This window comes from Manis pentadactyla, chromosome 7 (assembly GCF_030020395.1).
Source record: "Manis pentadactyla isolate mManPen7 chromosome 7, mManPen7.hap1, whole genome shotgun sequence".
NCBI lineage: Eukaryota > Metazoa > Chordata > Mammalia > Pholidota > Manidae > Manis > Manis pentadactyla.
The window spans coordinates 60,862,858-60,876,065 of record NC_080025.1 but is presented as its reverse complement, the minus strand read 5'-3'; the positions used below and the strand labels follow the sequence as shown (position 1 = coordinate 60,876,065).

General features: G+C 40.8%; 1 protein-coding gene across 8 annotated transcripts in view; it reads left to right on the top strand.

Moving 5' to 3' along the window:
* The first annotated feature begins 1,987 nt into the window (after positions 1–1,987).
* The window catches only part of GSAP (gamma-secretase activating protein), a 76,737-nt gene continuing 65,516 nt past the window's right edge, over positions 1,988–13,208 (top strand). For 4 of the 8 annotated variants that reach the window (XM_036892477.2, XM_036892476.2, XM_036892474.2 and 1 more), the window contains exons 1-2: positions 1,990–3,761; positions 13,042–13,118. In XM_036892477.2, the coding sequence (XP_036748372.2) occupies positions 3,653–3,761; positions 13,042–13,118 (186 nt within the window). In that variant the 5' untranslated portion in view covers positions 1,990–3,652. Of the gene's footprint in view, positions 3,762–13,041; positions 13,119–13,208 lie in introns of all 8 variants that reach the window. The other 4 variants (XR_005026253.2, XR_005026252.2, XM_036892475.2 and 1 more) reach the window with 2 other exon arrangements.

Below are 13,208 nucleotides of genomic sequence, written 5' to 3'. Positions count from 1 at the left end.
ACTTAGGTTGCTTCCATTTCTTGACTATTGTAAATAGTGCTGTGATAAACATAGGAGTGCATCTGTCTTTTTCAAACTGGGCTGCTGCATTCTTAGGGTAAATTCCTAGAAGCGGGATTCCTGGGTCAAATGGTATTTCTATTTTGAGTTTTTTGAGGAACCTCCATCCTGCTTTCCACAATGGTTGAACTAGTTTACATTCCCACCAGCAGTGTAGGAGGGTTCCCCTTTCTCCACATCCTTGCCGGCATTTCTTGTTGTTTGTCTTTTGGATGTTGGCCATCCTAACTGGTATGAGGTGATATCTCAATGTGGTTTTAATTTGCATTTCTCTGATGACTAGTGATGTGGAGCATCTTTTCATGTGCCTGTTGGCCATCTGAATTTCTTCTTTGGAGAAGTGTCTGTTCAGATCCTCTGCCCATTTTTTAATTAGCTAATTGCTTTTTGTTTGTTGAGGTGAGTGAGCTCTTTGTATATTTTGGATGTCAGCCCCTTATTGGATATGTCATTTATGAATATATTCTCCCATACTGTAGGATGCCTTCCTCTATTATTTTTCATGAAAAAATTCTCAGCTGTGCTTTTCAAAGGATTAGCCTCAAAAAATGGGAGGTTTGGTTTTCAGTTGATTGATTCATTTCTACTTAATTTCACACACATGTGTTTACTAATGAAAATGTTATTTCAGCACATTTATTGTGCCACTGAATGCAAATTTCAAACCTAGTATCTTTAGTCCTTTCCTTAGATACCTTGCAGTTTTAGACTTTGAATTAGATTTGTTAACTAGGCCATTTTCTACTCCTTCAAAATCAAGTTGCAGTTTTCCATTTCCAGGAGCTCTTCTTGGTTTAGGGGAGTGGAGTATAACTTTTTATTTTAGTATCTCCACTAAATAAACTATTTTCATTTACAAATGATTCACTCATCCCACATTTGCAATTTCTTTGGTTTCCTTCAACTGTAAAACTCAAGATAAAATTATAGAGAAGGTAGTATTTTGAGGAAACCGTATGAGTCAATCCTTGTGATTTCCCACTGTGGTCCCAGAACTCTGTCCCAATCACCGTGTGATTTGGATAAATAGAAATCCTCAAGTTGTCAGGTAATTTAAGAGTTCTCTAATTCAGTTCATTGGACATAAACAGCAGTGGGAGGAGACTTGTCTTCTGAGCTCAACTTTGTGATGAACTAGATTTGCTGATTTGAATAAGACATTCTTTTCACCTTTTTGAGCCTCAGTATCCTTTTCTATAAAATAAAGGCCTTAATTACGAGAAATCTCCAGCTCTATCCCATGCTCTGATTTTTACGGAAGACAATAGTTTATTCTTAAAATACCCAAGAAACAGAAATATTTCGACTCTATCCAAAAGCCACTTCAAGTGCCTAATGATTCTATGGAGCAGCTTTACAGAGGTATAATTGACTAATAAAAATTGTGTATATTTAAAGTGTACAACGTCATGATTTGCTATATGTTGTGAAATGATTACCACAGTCAAGTCAACACACCCATCATTGACATAGCTTTTTAAATAAAGATGTGCCAGTCTCCATGTCTGTCTGGAGCTGAAGGATAATCCCTCACCATTCTTCTTCTTTTAACCCTTCACAAATTTTAAGCGGCTTAGTCACCATTCACCCTTCTTTTTCCTTAGCAAATGATCTCCAGAGTTCAGCCATTCATATACCACCTTCACGGTTTTGGCTACATCTTTCTGCTATGTTGGTTATTATTTCTCACCTTCTCTGTATTCCTTTTGACTTAATTTTGAAGAGAATTTCTATATATTCACTACTTGACAGGACTACAAAATCAGTCTTGCCTGACAAAAATGAGGTTGACCTCAATACAACATATCAGAAACAATTTTTAATAGGCAATTGAAGACGTTTCTGAATGACAAAGGCAATAAGCTTCATGTGGTCTGGAATATTTATTGTAGTAGCTCCTTGACTTCAGTGGCTTCCCTTTTATGCCTTATCAATAGTAACAGCCTCATTAAGCGTTTCTGTTAAATCTTCATGCACTTTACACTCGGGAGCAGTGTATGTGGTGGTGAGCAGGGAAGTCCTACCTGAAATCATCCACTGTCTCAACTGGAGAAATGTCTCCAGGGAAAAATCATAAGTTTCCTTTACCTTAACTTAGAGTAGTTTTCAGCCTTTAGCAAGCCTAAGAATCACTGTGGCTCTTGCTAAAATGTACATTTCTGGGCCTTGCCCAGGTCGAGACTACAGCCCTGGAGTCTGCATTGTAAAGCAGCTTCCCAGGTGACTGTAATGCGTGTGGGTGGTTTTCAGATCCTAACTTTGGAAAACATGACAAAGAGTTCTTTAGTATGTGACTGTATTTACTCATTCTTTAGAAACTGTTGGGCACCTTCCAGGTGCTCTGTTCATCTCTGGTAGGAGGCAAAGGGGCAAAGTGGTTTGCCAAGACTCAAGATTCAATACTCACATCTCAAGGTAGTGTATGATTGTCAAATGAGGCTCCCTAGCAATATCTCTCTAGGAGCACAGGGCTGGGGAAAGTCGCTGTAGGCTGAAGCTGTGGAGAGGCTTTGTGGATACAGACTGGAAGGACCTTGTGGTTTTTTTGGAGGAAGGACATGGAATCACAAGAAGTCTGGACATCAGGTCAGCCTGGAGCTGAAGTTCTAGAGCAAAGTCTGTAAGGGTCAAGTAAAGCAGAGGTGATTAGCTGTACCTCAAGGTCTTCTGCGTGTGGGCAGGAGGAAGGCTTTGTTTTAGGGAGACTAATTACTTGGCGTTGATGTTCAGGATGGGTTGGATCTGGCAGAGTAACCAATAAGCTTACTGATGATGCCTGCGCGGTAATGAAAAGCAAACTGAGTGGGAAGATTAAGAAAACACTGGATTTACTGCTAGAGATAGGGATAAGGCACCCAACAAGACGGTGACCCTGGAAGAATGAGAGCACGCTTTAAAGATTCATCACATAGGGAATACTCCACAATTCAGCTTTGGAAGCCAGTGTAGGGAGCCCAGTCAACAGCCAGTGAGGACTGTTTTGTTAAGCCGATTACCCCGTTATATTGTCTCCAGTGTCTCTTTTAAAATGGAATCATCTTCACATGCTCCCCGCTGCTACCTAACTACTAATAAAACACCATCACCCTGAAGCTGGATGAAAAAGGCTCAAGTCGCTGCCTGTTTCTGCCCCTGAATGAACTTGAATCTTCCCAGGTGACCCAGCAAACCAAGTGGTTCCAAATTTTGCTGCACAGTAGATTCAACCAAGGGATTAAAAAAAAAAAAAGAAAGAAAAAGCACAGCGCCACACCTAATGTGCCTCGTAGTTTGGAAGCCGTTGCTCTAGCCACATCCCCATGGCCCTAAGACCCCAATCCTCCAACCCCTGTGTCCTACGCCCGAAGGGTGCGCGTAGAGGGGCCGGGCTGGGGTGGCCTGTCTCCGCGCCTGCGTCCCCTTCCCCCAGCCCGGCGGGTCCGGCTTGCCGCTCCGGGGCCGGGAGGGGGCGGTGCGCGGCCCGGGAGGCGGCAGAACCGAAAGCGGCCACCGCGGGAGGCGGGGGAGGAAGGGCAGCGGGCGCGGGGGGAGGCGAGGTGGCGCGGAGGGCCGGGAATGCCTGCGGCACGGGGCGCAGAGCCGCCCGGTGGCCATGGCTCTCCGTCTGGTGGCCGAGTTCGATCTCCGCAAGGACGTGCTGGCGTGGCTGCGGGCGCAGCGGGCGGAGGCGGCGGGCGCAGGGGCGCGAGGCGGCGGCCCAGGTGCTGGAGGCGCGCGTCGGGGCGCGGGGCCGGCGGGGCGACGAGCGGGGTCTCCCCGCGTACCTCGGGGCTCCGCAGCTGGGCGGGCGGCGCGGGGCAACCACCCGACCTAAGGGAGCCGTCCGAGGCCCGTGCCGAGCCGTGAAGGTTGTTGCCGGAGGAGTGAGCCTCCCTCTTTGGACCCCCGGCCACCGGGTGAAGGTTGGAGGGGCAGCCGCTGGGCGAGGTCGCAGCCGGGCTGTGCTGCGGCTTCCCGCGAGTCCTGCAGCTCTGGCGTCCTTGTTGCCTACAGCAATTCCCCCTCGGCAGGGAGGCGGGGACCCCAGCGGCACCCGCAGCATCCTCTCCGCGGGCCAGGGCTGGAGGAGCGGCTGCCCGGAGCTGCGGGGAGCGGGAGGGGGTCGTACTCCACGCCGCGTCCGCACCTCACCTCCTCGGGAAGGGGCTCAGCCGAAACTAAGGGCTCCTGAAGTTCTCGCGTTGTGAGAAGGAAAAGATGAATCGCGGCCTCCGAGAAAACTGTCCTATACTTGGCAGCGCACAGTTTGTCCCCGCGTTTGTGAGACGTATTTCTGCGTGAACAGTGGCCGTAATTTAAGGGACACGCTGCTTCGGCTGTGCAGTGCGAGAGGGAGGGGTCTGCTCTCAGGCTGTGAGCAGCGGACCGACCGCCGGCTGTTAGCAGAGAAGCCCGGGCCAGCCGCCCCCACCCAGAGCACGCGCGTACCTGTGCGGGCCAGACCCCCGAAGGGACACGCAGCGATTCTCAGCTGTCCCGCCCAACTTCCTCAGGGTGAACCGGGGGACATTGCTGGCTTTGAGGCTTTGGTTCTCATCTGTCACAAAAATCATTGGTTTTGATTGTGTTGAGGGAGTGAAAAGTGACTTTTGAGCCATCTTAGCACTGATCAATCAAAACTTTACAGAAGGGGAACTGTGATTTCCCATGTTCCTTCTTCTTTTTCTTCTTCTTTAAGAGAGGTTTATTGTCAGTTACTGACATTATTAGAACAGCTTCATTTTTGGGGGTAAAATTTTAAGTCTTCTGAATGTCTAAAGAGTTTTTGCAGCTTTAAGTCTTTAAAATACAGCAGACAGCTCCAAATCTGCTCTCCCCCACTAAGGAGCCTTTTATCTGAACTTTCACCTTATACAGCTGAATGGCAGGTGTCTGCAAATGAGGAGTTAGATAAGTGTGAAATGCCACGGTCTTACGTTTCACTAATGTGTGTTCTACTGGAAAAGCTGTGTGTGAGCCAGTTAAATTTTGGCTGCCTTGTGTCTTTCATTTATCTGTGAAGAAATAAAAACTTGTTTATTGATATTCCTCTAAGCAACAGATAACTTTGGGTCCTCAGAAGGTAAACCTAATAGAAAAACCAGCCTTTTCTGGTATCAGTAACATTTTTGCTCTTCCAGAGCACCTTCGCAAGATATTAGCCCTGTTACAGGAAAAGAAACTGTTACGTCTGATAGTCACCCCCATGAGCTCAAAACAACCGCAAGTTAATTCCTCATCTACTTTAATTTGTAGTGCTGGCAGGGGAATCTGGGATTCAATTTTATTTCCAGCACAGCTATTACTCCACATGTTTGTGCAAATTACTTTCCTTTCAAACTCTCAGCTTTTCAAATGTAAATTATAAATAATTATACCATTGTAATGTCTCCTCTGCACACTTGCTATCTAAATTTGAAGTCTTAATACTTTTCCATCAACAAATATAATTGAAGATTTTTTAGTGGTGCTAAGAAATACTCATGAAATATGACATATTCCTGGTAAAATAGCCACGGAGCTGGGCTAAGTCAGCCATGGAAATTTGTCCCCATTGGACAGCATTTTAGTTAACCTGCAGATAATAAGGAGGCCAGATTTGGTTACTGCATCTGCTCTCCTTGTTTGGGGTTGAATTTTGGGAAGACGGACTCTTCTAAAATAAATGCAGGAAAGATTTGTTCTTCTAAAAATGAAAACAATTACATACAAGTATGTTTAAACACACGTATGCTATTTAAACAAAACAGAAAACCAAACTGCGTACCTCCTTAAAAAAAATAGAACAATGTCAAAACTTTGGAAGGCTCTTGGGTCTCCTTATCTGATTCTATTCCTCTTTCTCACCTGGAGGTAAGAGCCATTTAAACTTTTATATTTTAGCATTCCTCTGATCTTATTTGTACTTTTAATCCATATGTACAGTCTCCCTAGGCAAAATATTATTTCATTTTGCTTGTTTGTGAACTTTTAAGTAAATGAAAGAATATGCATTCTTTTTGCTTTTGCCCCTTCTCAATATTGTGGACTTCATCCTGACTGCTGTAGCTCTAGGGAATTAAGCTCACTACTGTGTGGTATTCCATTGTGTGAATATACAACAATGTGGTGGACATGGAGGTGCACCACTTAGATCTTCCTTCCTTAGGAGGGCTTGTCCCAGGTGCTGCGAGTGTGATCAGCAGATGGTCTTCACGTGCGCCCCTCCAGGGACTGCCCAGCTGCAAGCTGCCTTGTCCAACTAAATGGCCTTTGGGCGTGGCCCACATCTAATTAGGGCTTGAGATGGGGATCTAAAGACCTAGCCATTTTGACTCAACATGGGACAACCATTTCAGTTCTAGAGCTTCTCCAATGGGGACCCCAAGGTCAGTGAGGCTACTGGGCCTGCATTTACAGCTTGACTTCTCCCCCTGCCGGGTTCTACTTCCCTCACCTTCCTCCTACAGATGTTAATTCCACTTAACTAGGCAATTCCTGGTTAAACACCTTGGATACTAAATGTCTCAGGGTGCTTCCTAGGGAACCTAACTTTACTTATCCTTTTCCCCTGGTGACATTTGGGAGGTTTCTGGGGGCGTTGTTATTACAGTCAGTGTTTTTATTGACCTTGTGCATGTCTCCTGGTACACACACACGGACTTCTCTAGGATGGATGTCTAACAGTGGAGTTGCCAAGTTAGAGGCTATATGTATCTTTACTTTTCCTGGGTAGTGCTAAATTGTTTTCCAAAGTAGTTGTACTTATTAACACCCTCACTTGAGGTGTAGAAATGTTTTTGGTTTTGGTACTATATCTTCACAAGTGCTTGATATGTCCAGATTCTTATTATTTTGCCAAACTGGTGGTCTAAATGTTATTTCATTGTGGTCTGACATTGTGCATGTCTCTGTATTGATTGGCCATTTGACTTTTCCCTTCTGTGAGATGTCTGTTCATCTTTTGTCCATTTTTCTAATATGCTTGTTTCCATATTAGTGGTGAGGTGTTCTTTATGTATTCTGAATTCTAGTCCTTTGTCCGTCGTCTGTGTTGCAAATATTTTCTCTCAATCTGTTGTTGTTTTCAATTTCTGATAGTGCCTTTGATAAACAAGAGTTCTTAATTTTAATGGAGTCTAATTTATGAGTCTTTTCCTTTATAGTTTGTGCTTTTTTTGATATTTTAAAGAAATTATCCCCAATTTAGAAGCCATAAAGACATTCTTACATTAACTTCTAAAAGGTTTATAGCTTTGCTCTTTGCATTTTGTTTTTACTCCACCTAGAATTAGTTTTTGTGTTTGACATGATGTATGAATCAGATGGGGGACATGAGAGCTTCCAAAAGTCTTGATATTCTATTTTTAAGCTGGGTGATAGATACATGTTTTTTAAATTATTTATAACTTACATGTGTTAAAGTATTCTTTTATAAATTATATTGGTTTTCTGTATCAATAGCTAGTTGGTCTAGTATCACACTGACAGCAAAGATACTTTGGTCACACATCCATTTTCCATATGTGTGTAGGTCTCCTTTTCTGGGTTCTTAATTTTGTTCCTTTGCTCAATTTAAGATGGAACCATCTTAATAGATATCTTTATGATAAGTCTTGGTACCTAAGAGAATAAGTCTCCTCACCTCAGTTGTCTTCAGGACCATCTCATATACATATGCCTATTCATATATGTATTTTGGAACCAGTCGGTAAGATTTCACCAAAAAGTCTTTTGGAATTTTTATTTAAGTTGCATTGGATCTATAGAGCAGCTTGGGAAGAATTGTCATCTTCACAATATTAAATCTTCCCAACTATGAACAAAGTGTAGCTTGCTATTTATATTTAGCTCCCAATGAGTTTTAATAAATCTTAGACTTCCTCCATGAATGTTCTGCGCACTTTTGTCAGTTTTAGTCCTGGGCTGTAGTTATTTTTGGTTGCTCTCATAAATGGCACTTTTAAAAACATGACATGTTATATTACTGGTATATAGCAATACAATAGATTTTATATATTAATTTTCATATTCAATGCTTAATTCCCTGTTGGGGTGTGTCACATTTTCAAGAAACTGAAACGATGTCAGTGATATAAGTTGTTTAAATGTTATGTATACTTAAGACCAGAATGACTGTAAGTTTTTTTGTCTGATTAGTCTTAGATTTATGATATACCAGATTGATTCATCTTTCAAATATTGCAATTATTCATGTTGGCCAGGGAAATAACATATTTTACCAGGTTACTGATTCAAAAGTAATGATGTTTTTTTGTTGCTGCCTTCTGTAAACACCCAGATTCAGGGATCCGGGGATTGGCTTAGTCGCACTGTTTCCATTTATTGTTTCCCTTTCCCTTGGCTGCTGTCCTTTGTTCTCACTTCTTCCCCTACTTTCCTAGTCTCCTTGTCTAATTCTCATCTCTTTTTATTGCTTAACCCATCACCCCATCCTTGCTTTTTCTCATTTTATTGAGGACATGAAATACAAATCACATGATGTTTACTTCATAAATTTAGAAATTATATTTGCTCTTCTTGTTGAGCCTGAGGATTTATGTGAATTATTTTCAGAATAGAAATGTCATAGGTATAATTATATTAGTACCACTTGATCTATATTTTAGGAACAAGTTCAAATCTTTGTATAAGGCTGTGAGACTGCCCCTGGCCCCCCACCCTAGTCTAGTCACTAGAAAGGCAAGAAATACTTTTATTAGACTTTTGTCTCATAGCAGTTGGGAATATAGTTTACACATTTGGCAGACATCTTCCTGTAAAGTGAATTCACTTGTGTTTGGCAAAGAATGGATTGAAATGGATGAGAATATCTGGCCAACCAGCTTAATTTTACAGGAGCTGTGACTTGCCAACACCCTTAATATCTGGGTGCATTCCTTTTCTGTAATACATTCACTTATGCAAGTATCTCACCTATCAAAATGTTGCATTTTTTCTTCATGAGCTCTCAGTACACAGAACTGTAACATTAAACCACATTTCCTCATTTGAATGCTAAACTTCCTCCTCTGGACTTTCCAGTAATAAGCTACTGGAAGAAGAGTCAGAATGAATAAGCAAAAGGCTCCTGAAGACTTCTTTTTAAAGGGTGTGTCTAAGACATGAGCAATTAATCTGGGGAGGAAGGGCTGATGGGTTAATAGTGTGTGGTGAGACATTGGTCTCTGGATTTCCAACATTGCCAAATTTGTCTAATTCAAATGTTCTTGAGATGAGAACCATGTACAGGATTACATGGATTATTTAAGACTGCAATTACTACTTAACAGACCCACAAAGGCATTATTTTGATCATTTATTTTAATTCTGTCTACCATAGTTGCTTTATAAACTGCTCTTGGTTATGCCATCTGGTGAATATATTGTTTAATATATAATATAAATATGTACCAGTGACTGAGTTGCTCATCATCCCAATAACATCAGAGTATTTCGGGTAGGGCTTGGACTCCCTTGGTGATTCTAAAGTAGGGCTTGGATTCCCTTGGTGATTCTAATGCACAGCTAGAGTTGAGCACCACTGGTTTAATGGAATAAGCATATATCATTTGTTGTAATCTGCACTTGTTGGGGGATATTTTTTTCTTAATTTTTTTAGTGATTTGAAAATGGATGTGCTTTTACAAGGAAATTGGATTTTCTTAGCATAATTTTTTCTTGTAAAGGAGTTTCTTATCCTAGCTGAAACCTTTTAAGTGTACTTTTGAGAGATCTCCCAACATCCTTATAATCTTGAAAGAAAAACGTACTTCTCAAAATATTGACACATTGCATTCCAGAAGTTTTCAGGCATGTGCAGGATGAAAAGGAAACTCACTGAAATCCTCTTTAGATGCCAAAAATATTGAAAGGATTTTTCAGTAATTATCCATTTTCCCGTTGTAAGTTTGATACGGGGAAACTTCGTTCATTCTGTTTACCTTTTTCTAGGTTTGAGATTAAACTGGTCCACTTTTTTGATATATGGTACTGGCCAAGTATCTTAACCTCACTGAAACTCCATTGTTATATAGTACAATAGGCCTGTGATACCTTACAGTCTAGATGTGCTAGAAATGAAAACTCTGTAAATTGTGAAGTGCTAATTGGCTGTAAGATAATTGATTCATTTTATTCTCCTCAGAGACCAAATGATTATCCTTTTTTTTTAAATCAGTGGGAAGTGTATCTGACAGCTCAATATATATTGAAAAGTATGCATCTCCTCTTCCTTTGCCCTGCCCCCCAGAAGATCCAGGAAGCTTTTGCCTGTGAGGAGTGGGGAAGAAAGATCTCAGGGTCCTGATTCCTAATTCTCAATGAAACCTGCTTTTTATCTCTGTAAATGTTTCCCTTCACCAGCTCCAACACAGGGGCCAGGTTACCAGTGGTCCTTTTTTGTTTAGCCTATTTTTTTTCCGTTTTTAATCTGGAATACAAACTGAAGTCTGCTCTGAGTTATAGGATATAGTGAATATGTTTTGTCTGGATATTGGAACTTGTCATAATCAATATAATATTTTAACATTTGAAAACACTATTCATATATAGGGAAAATGAATCAAGCTTAGGCAATCTAATTTTGAGGAAATTGGGAGTATAGCGTATTTCTCTCTAATTAATGATGATAATTATCAATGCTGTGTCTACCAGTGTTTAAATCCTTTAACTGTAGAATTGAGGGAAATACCCTAAAATTTTAGAAGAATAAAGATGGTAATTTACTAGTTAAATGATTTGTGTAAAGGATGAAGGATCATTAAATCCTTCATCAAAATATGGCCTTCATACAGAAATGTACACAATCATAAGTGCACAGTTAATTTTCACAAAGTGGAACACACCCATGTAACTTGCACTTGGAACAGGAAAGACATTAATAGAATCCCAAAGTCTGCTCCTTTACAGAAGTCACTCATCCAGCACCATAGATTCATTTTGCCTGTTTTTTAAACTTGCATGTAAATTAAATCATACAATTTGCACTCTTTTGTGGAGGTGGGAGAATCTGGGTTTCTTTTGCTTAATTATTTATGTTGTGTGTTATAAAAAGTTAATTTGTTCTTATTGTTGTACAGTATTCTGTTGTTTGGATATACCACAATTTATTCCTTCTTTGCTTGATGGATATTCTGGGTTTCTGGTTTTGGCTGTTACTATGCATAGTGCTATAGACATTATACGTGTCATTTGCCAAAATATGCATGTATTTCTGTTGGGATACATATATAAGTGCAATTGTTGAGCCATTTATGACCAGCTCTATTAGATGCTACCAGTTTTTCAATTTACGCTCCCATTAGTGGTGAATGAGAGTTTTGATTGCTTCACATTTCTTGGCACTGCAGAATATTAAAACCTATTAAGAGTTCATGCTGTAATCTTTAGGGTAACTCATAAAAAAATAGCAAAGGAAAACATAACTGGCTGAAATGGATGAAGTATAAAATCCAGAAGAGAGCAAGAAAAGAGTAAAACAGTTGAGTGACATAGAAAATAAATAGTAATGTGATTGATATAAACCAAATATATCAATAATTACATTAAATGGGCTACATACACTAATGAAAGGATCCTGCTTTTAAGACATGTATCTTAAATATTTGATGTTACAGGAAGATTAATAATAAAAGGTGAGAAAAAGTTATATAATGTAAGTACTAACCAAAAGGAAGCTGATGTAGCTATACTGCTCTACTTTTAGCAAAGTAGATTTAAAAGTAAAAAAAATTATTAAAGATAAAGGACACTATAAGGATGAAAGAGTTGAGTAGTCCAGATCCTGGTTAAAAAGCTATGTGTGATTTTTCAGGCCCAACCATGTGCAATTATAAAAGCCTTACGTGGCAGGGCTCATGGGGCGAAGCTACCCTCCCCAAAGCAGACTGGGGGCCCAGCCACTGCACTGTAGTCCCTGAAGGGAGTCGCAGTCAGGACTCAGGCGCCCCTGACTGGCCTGTATAATCTTGTACACAGTTTACCAAGCTGCATCCCCAACCTGGTACCTTTATCCAGAGGCCTCTTTCTCAGGAGCCTTCAGCAGACATACTCCTGTGATGCCTCTGCCAAAACCACTTTAGCAGGTCAGGGAGGGGAACCTTGAAGGTACTTTTTATCCACTTGACTCAGTACTTTTCCACTCTCAGCCCTTCTTACTGTCCTTCTCTTGAGTCCCTGGGTCCACAATACTTCAGGAGCTTTTTGGGGGGCTCCCTCCCAGTGAGAGGTTCCACTGCTCCCCTGACCTACCACCCCTCCATCAGCATACCGTTCCAGGGGGGAAATAGCCTGAGAAGTTGGTGCTTTTTCTAGGTTGGCCTCTCGCTTATACTGTCACAGTAGGTGATAAAAGGCCTGACTGTTGATGGCATTTTTTAGCTTATTGCTTTTATGTACTGCTCTGGACACCTGTAGCTCTGCTGAGTTCCTAACAAGTTAGTTCCCCGGGAAGCTATCACAATTCTAAAATTTTATGCCCCTAATAAATAATGTATCTCAAAATACATGAAACAAAAACAAATAGGTATTTAAAAGGTATTGAGGTATAACATGCACATGAAAAAGTATACAGGTCAAGAGTATGTAGTGTGCTGCACGTTTTCTTTGGGTGACATGAGAGAACAAATAACACAGACAACACTGCAGCCATTGTCTGTCTGTCTGTGATGTCTGTATTTTTTGTTCTCTCATGTCACCCAATGAAAACGTGCGGCACACTACAAGAGTACATTCATTAAATTATTGCAAAATGGGCGTATCAGTACACCCAGTCAATACATCAGAAGCACCTTAGAAGGCTCTCTTGGGATACCTCCCAATCACTACTCCTTGCCTTGGTCCTAAAAGTCACTACTATTTTGACTAGTATAATAGATTAGCTTTGCCTGTTTTTAGACTCTTTGTAGTGGGCTCATCAGTTTGTATTCTTTTGTACTTGGATTTTCACTGATACTATATTTGTCAGGTATGTTTTAAACATCTGCTAAAAATTAACTTGCTATCATTACCTTATTGTTTCAGGTGTTTTAGAAAATAATTATGAAAGCTTACGTGTACTAAATGTTGAAAGAAATGGAAATATTATTTATACCTATAAGGTATGTCTATATCCTCTCTTTTATTTGTTGTAAAATACACATAATGTAGAATTTACTATTTCAATCACTTATATTCTGTTTTTACAGGAT